The sequence below is a fragment of the Mandrillus leucophaeus genome, unplaced genomic scaffold (assembly GCF_000951045.1).
Source record: "Mandrillus leucophaeus isolate KB7577 unplaced genomic scaffold, Mleu.le_1.0 Scaffold415, whole genome shotgun sequence".
Classification (NCBI taxonomy): Eukaryota; Metazoa; Chordata; class Mammalia; order Primates; family Cercopithecidae; genus Mandrillus; species Mandrillus leucophaeus.
This window is the reverse complement of record NW_012104421.1, coordinates 2,010,394-2,017,107: the sequence shown is the minus strand read 5'-3', so window position 1 is coordinate 2,017,107 and position 6,714 is coordinate 2,010,394. Positions and strand designations below refer to the sequence as shown.

General features: G+C 41.3%; 1 protein-coding gene across 1 annotated transcript in view; it reads right to left on the bottom strand.

Moving 5' to 3' along the window:
* Positions 1 to 6,714, bottom strand: part of ACER2 (alkaline ceramidase 2) — a 39,037-nt gene that overhangs the window by 21,186 nt on the left and 11,137 nt on the right. Inside the window, exons 2-3 of the mRNA XM_011992663.1 lie at positions 2,292 to 2,406; positions 1,411 to 1,552 (exon numbers count right to left, since the gene is read on the bottom strand). Of these exons, the coding sequence (XP_011848053.1) occupies positions 1,411 to 1,552; positions 2,292 to 2,406 (257 nt within the window). The remainder of the gene's footprint in view (positions 1 to 1,410; positions 1,553 to 2,291; positions 2,407 to 6,714) is intronic.

The window sequence follows — 6,714 nt, the reverse complement described above, 5'->3', positions numbered from 1 at the left end:
AAAAAAAAAAAAAAAAAGGCAATCAGTCAGATGAAAGGTAAAAGCGGCTATTCCTCTCTGCTGCAATGTCCAAGAACAGCCAATGGCTGTAGTTAGGTGTCCTCACCTCCCAGGCATTTTTGTGCTAATACAAAAACATACTCAGAAAGAGTTTAGTTCATTCATTCTAAAATTAGGATATCACATATACAATTATATAATGTGCCCCTTGCAGCCAGCATTTTTCATAGACGCTTCTCCATTTCAGTCCACAGATAGCAGCCTTAGTTCTCAGCAGCTGCACAGCTCCTGTTCCTTTTCAGAGTGCCAGTAAAACTGTAAAGAATTATTTTCTTTTCCTGATATAACTCTTCCATGGGCACATACCGTTTGCTTCACTGAATCCATAGTTTTAGACTATTTAGCCATATATGTATATTTTGACCAAACAGTGTTCTACAGAAAATGTGGGTAATATGTTCCAGGAGCGTTTCTCATCTTTATTGGGCTGAATCTCCTCTGTGCCTCTAGATAGTAACAAACCTCACATAGCTCCTCAGAAAGACTTTCTCTGACCAAACTCTAAATCAGCAAACTAAGTCACCACTATACCCTTATCAGCTTCACTTTTTATCACAGTACCTGACATATCCTAACATTATATTATTTACTTGTTTGCTTGTTGATTTGTAATCTCCCCAACTTCAGTGTAAGCTCATTAGACTCTGCTGTTTTGTTTACTGTGATATTCCAGTGCCTAGAAAAATGCATAGTAAAATACAAGTGTTGAAAAATATTTACTGGATGAATACCTGTATAACCCTAACACAATGGCTATTAAAATGCATCCCTTCCTGAAATTCTGGGTTTCCAATTTGAACATATATACGGTATATGAGTGTGTGTGTCTGTGTGTGTGTGTGCACGTACACACAGGTGCACAGCTCTCATCGGAAGCAAAAAGAAAAAAAAAAAGACAACTTGAAAACTACAGTTCATTGGAACTACAAGTGTAGCTCCAAGAACCAGTTCATTAGTCCGGATTCTACTTCAGATGTATAAAACTGGTAGAGTTGGATTAGTCTCAAGGAAATGTTCTAGCAGAAAATCAAAGAGTATTGAATAACCATTCAGTAATGCCGCCTCCACTGAAGGTCTTTCCACTCTTGCTCATATCAAACAAGGGCACTATTTGACTTTTGTTCCTAATGTTATATCAGTTCTTCCCCAAGCATTATTAAAATTCCCTCTCTAATCTGTCAGTTTACTTATATTGTCAGATCATAAAAACAATCAACAGATATTGAACAAGAATATGATAAGCTCATCACTAGGCTGAGTTCAATCAAGTGCTATTTTTCTTCATATATACATTGTTATATTGGGTACTGTACCTAGTGGTAAATGCAAAAATGTTTAGTGCAAGCTTACCGGTCATTCCGAAAGATCTTTGGTAGATACCTTCTGGGGAACCACATGGCCAAAGCACACATCAGAACCCAAAGGATTGCAAGTTCATCAAGCATCTGACCCAGGAAACTAAGGGTTGCATGGAAGTAGACGGATCCAATTCCTAGAATCAATTACAACCAATAAAAAAAGGTCACCACAGAAGAGACACAAATTCAATACACTGCTTAAGGATAGTCCTCTCACCAATAGTTATCACAGTCACCAGATCACTCTCTCCCTCTGAAAAAAGAAACTGAAGAAAGAAACTCACACCACCCAGGCATGCACGCCTCAAGTCTAGAAAGAGGATTTCAACTAGGGCTCAAGTATCAGCACATCAGAACTTTAACAACTCCACAGTTAAACACATTCTGTCTTCATCCACTGAGCCTTTCTGGGAAGAGGCAGTAAATAAAATTCAACAGTCCCTCACTGTTAAGAATTCCCAGCCTGCCTGTGGGAGGAAATGGAAATGACACAAGTATTTCACAAAACAATGAGGGATCAAACATCTACATTTTCTTCTTTAATTTTAGTCCATTAGAAACCAGTCTCCCCAGAGATCAATTGTTTCATAAGACTTTCTTCAGACGTTCCGAAAATTGCACTGGCATAGCCCCAATAGCTACTACACAAATGAAGTCTCAAATGCACGCAAGTGATAGTAATGCCAAGCTTGTTATCAAGCCTGCATTCAAGAGTCCTTTTGCCATCAAGTAAGTGGGAAAAAAAGTATGCTAAGACCTCAGGGTGACTTTAGTTTACAAAACATTATGTTCAAAGGGGACAGGAAGTGTGTGGGACTCCTTCTACCCTCCCAACACCCTGTTAAGTCCGTGTTCCCAAAAGACTCCACTTACCCACTACAACTAAAAGAGTCCAGATTAAGTAGATGCCGCTGTTGAAGCATGTTGCATACTGACGAAACAAGCACATGCAGATGGGTGGTAAAATGAAAAATAAGACATTGCTGATCTGCAGGAAAAAAATGTAAAACAGAAAGATGAGAATTAAGTAAAAAAGGCAAAAAATAAAGTGGCCTCTTCCAAGTATGTCCTTGCAAACTGGGATAAACGTGGTCATATATCTTGTTTAAGCTCTTGCACATTTTTTCTTTCATTTTTCTTTGAGATGGAGTCTCACTCTGTCACCCAGGCTGGAAGGCTGAAGTGCAGCGGCACAATCTCGGCTCACTGCAACCTCTACCTCCCGAGTTCAAGCAATTCTCCTGCCTCAGCCTCCCGAGTAGCTGGGACTACAGGCACCCACCACCATGCCTGGCTAATTTTTGTATTTTTAGTAAGACAAGGTTTCACCATATTGGCCAGGCTGGTCTTGAACTCCTGACCTCAGGTGATCTGCCTGCCTCAGCCTCCCAACGTGCTGGGATTGCAGGTATGAGCCACCACACCCAGCCTCTTACACTTTTTCTGACTATAGATACACAATCAGGAGAACTTAAAACTTTTAAAATGACCATTTAAGGGGCTCCCCGCTGCTTCTTTGATCATAGGAATAACTATAAAAGCACTGCAGTCTATGAAAGCTGCCCAAGCTCCTCTTGATTCAGTGAACCAGTAATTCTCATTGCAATGTTAATTATGAATCATTCTAATTTACTTGCACTTACTTTTTTTTCACAATCTTTTTTTAAGAGACTTGGTCTAGCTATGCTGTCCAGGCTGGGCTGAAGTGATCCTCCCACCACAGCCTCCCAAGTAGCTGGGACTAGGCACATGCCACCATGCCTGGCTGCATTTTTTTTTTATTTTTTTATTTTTGAGACAGAGTTTGTTTCTCATAGCCCAGGCTGGAGTTCTCTGGTGCGATCTCAGCTCACTGCAACCTCCGCCTCCCGGGTTCAAGCAATTATTCTGCCTCAGCCTCCCGAGTAGCTGGGATTACAGGCACTCACCACCACACCCAGCTAATTTTTGTATTTTTAGTAGAGACGGGGTTTCACCATGTTGGCCAGGCTGGTCTCAAACTCCTGACCTCAGGTGATCCACTTGCTTCAGGCCTCCCAAAGCGCTGGGATTATAGGCGTGAGCCACTGTGCCCACTCGCATTTGCGTTTTTAAAGAGAAAGTCTGCATTAAATAAGGTAAAAAAAACAAAAAACAAAAAAAAGTTTAATGACGGCATCAAAAAGACTAGACATTGTCCAGCTCCCAATAATTCTCCCCAGCCAGGCTAGCCTTTTCCCCTGGGCCTACACAAAGTGAGGACTCTTTCTAGTTTCCCCCTTAGTCGCCCTTTGTCAGCTTTCTCATTCTAACCAAAACTTATTTTTAAGTAAAGATTATATTTGAAAGTTTCTTCCCAGCTTTAAAATGGTATCATTTTATCTTGCAGACTTTGGTATGGATTTAAGCCTCTCTGTTATGTCTCCATGGGCATTCAACTTTTTAAAAATTTTAATAATCTATCTTATTTAATGCAGTGTACTCAAAATATTGTCATTTGAACATGTAATCACTATTAAATATCATTAATGAGATAGTTTCCTTTTTTTTTTTTCCTTAGAGACAGGGTATTACTCTGTCAACCAGGCTAGAGTGCAGTGGCGGGATCAGCTCGCTGCAGCCTCCAACTTCCAGGCTTAAGGGAGTCTCCTGTCTCAGCCTCTTGAATAGCCAGGATTACAGGCATGTACCACCATGCCTGACTTTATTTACTATTATTACTTTTTTTTTGGTAGAGATGGGGGTCTCACTATGTTGCCCAGGCTGATGTCACACTCTTGGCCTCAAGCAATTCTCCTGCCTCAGCCTCCCAAAATGCTGGGAGTATAGGCATGAGTCACCACGCCCAGTTTAGTTTATCACTGCGCCCAGCCTAGTTTACATTATTTTGTTCACATGAAAGCCCTGAAGATCAGTGTAAATTTCACAAGCCTCAGTTTGGGCTAGACACATTTCCTGTGCTCAACAGTCAGCTACATGTGGCCAGTGACTGTCATATTGGAACCTCCTCCCTAATTTTTTTTTTTTTTTTTGTGAGACGGAGTCTCGCTCTGTTGCCCAGGCTGGAGTGCAGTGGCACATCTCAGCTCACTGCAAGCTCTGCCTCCCAGGTTCACGCCATTCTCCTGCCTCAGCCTTCCGAGTAGCTGGGACTACAGGCGCCTGTCACCGCAACCAGCCAATTTTTTTTGTATTTTTAGTAGAGACGGGGTTTCACCATGTTAGCCAGGATGGTCTCGATCTCCTGACCTCGTGATCCGCCCGCTTCGGCCTCCCAAAGCGCTGGGATTACAGGCATGAGCCACCACGTCCGGCCCTCATCCCTAATTTTTGTAACTTACTTCTTGTTTGGTTGATTTTGGGGTTTTTTGTTTCACAGACTCATAGCCTTTTTTTTTTTTTTCCTGAACTTTAAAAAATTGAGGTGAAATTCACATACCATAAAGCTAATCATTTTAAAGTGTACAATTCAGTGGCATTTAGTACATTCATAATGGGCAACCATCACCTCTATCTAGTTCCAAAATGTTTTCATCACCCCAAAAAGAAACACTATTCACATTAAGCAGTCACTCCTCATTTCTCCCTCCCTCAGCCCCTGGCAACCACCAATCTGCTTTTTGTCTCTACGATTTTACCTGTTCTAAATATTTCACATAACATAAGTGGAATCATACAATATATGACCTTTTGTATCTAGCTTATTTTTTCACTTAGCATAATGTTTTTAAGGTTCATCCATATTACAGCATGTACCAGTACCTTATTCTTCTTTATGGCTGAATAACATTCCATTTAAAGGATATACTACATTTAGTCTATCTATTCATACATTAATGGTTGCTAGGTACTATGGTCTGAATGTGTCACCCCCACACACAAAATTCACATGTTAAAACTTAATCATCAATATGACAGTATCATTATTTGCCACATAATGACATTTCAGTCAACGATGAGCCACATATATGACAGTGGACCCATATTATAATGGAGCTTTTATGTCACATTTTTCCAGGTTTAGATAGGCTTAAATACACAAATATTTACTGTTGTGTTACAGTTGCCTACAGTGTCCAGTACAGTAACATGTTGTACAGGTTTACAGCCTATGAGCAACAGGCCATACCACATAGCCTGGGTGTGTACAAAGCTATACCATCTAGGTTTGTGTAAGTATGGTCTATAATGTTATAGAATGACAAAATCTCCTGACAATACATTTCTCAGAACGTATCCCCATCACACAACTGTACTAAGAGGTGAGGCCTTTGGAGGTGTTAAATTGGATTAGTGCTCTTCTAACAGAGGTCTGATGGAGGTATTCACCCTTCCTACCATATGAGAGTGTAGCATATACTCCGTCTTTGAAGCAGGGAGCCCTTGCCAGACCCCCAACCTGCTGGTACCTTGATCTTGGACCTTCCAGCCTCTAGAACTGTAAGAAATGAATCTTTGTTACTATAAATTACCCAGTCTAAGATGTTTTGTTATAGCAGCATGAACGGACTAAGGCACTGGCTGGTGTACTAATTCCATTTTAACTTTTTAAGGAACGACCAAACATTTTCCCACAGCAGCATTTTTATATTCCCATCAGCAATATACAGTGTTCCAATTTCTCACATCCTTGCCAACACTTGCTATATTCTTTTGTTTTTAAATTAAGGCCGTTTTAGAAGATATGAAGTGGTAGGAACATTTAGCTTTTAAGTCTCATCTCTAATTGTGGAGTGAGGGGCTCCTTGTACAGGACTGAGCACACAAAGGAACTATGTCGAATGTGAAGATGACAGCTAAGTCTACATGAGTAACACCCATCGGGGTGGGGTGAGAGGGGTCCTGGACTAAACCCAAACAAAAACCACATTCAGAAATAGGTGGATAGGGTAGATGAACTTCTGCAAAGACAAGGGCACAGAACTTTCAGAAGAAAAGAGTGGTTACTCATGTTGGACAATATAGAATGGTCACTTAGAGGACGTCTCAAAGACCCATGATGGTGGGCACCTGAACTGAACTGAAGCGAGCAGGGCCAAAAAGCTTTCCCAGGCCTACGAAACCACAGTGGTACACAACTAAATAGAATTCTTCAGCAAACCCCAGAGCTTGAGGCATAGGGCAAGTAAGGGCTGGCAACTTCAGGGACCAATGCCTGCCTCTGCCACCATCTGGGGAGGAGAGGGGGTAGGCACAACACTTTTTAGAAAGGGGAGAAAGACGGGTGGGAGAGAAATGCAAGTTAAAGCAGGAGAACAAGATCCTTGGTCAGAGGCAGAATGGGAGCAGAGCTGTTGCCTTTGGTTAAAATCCAGGT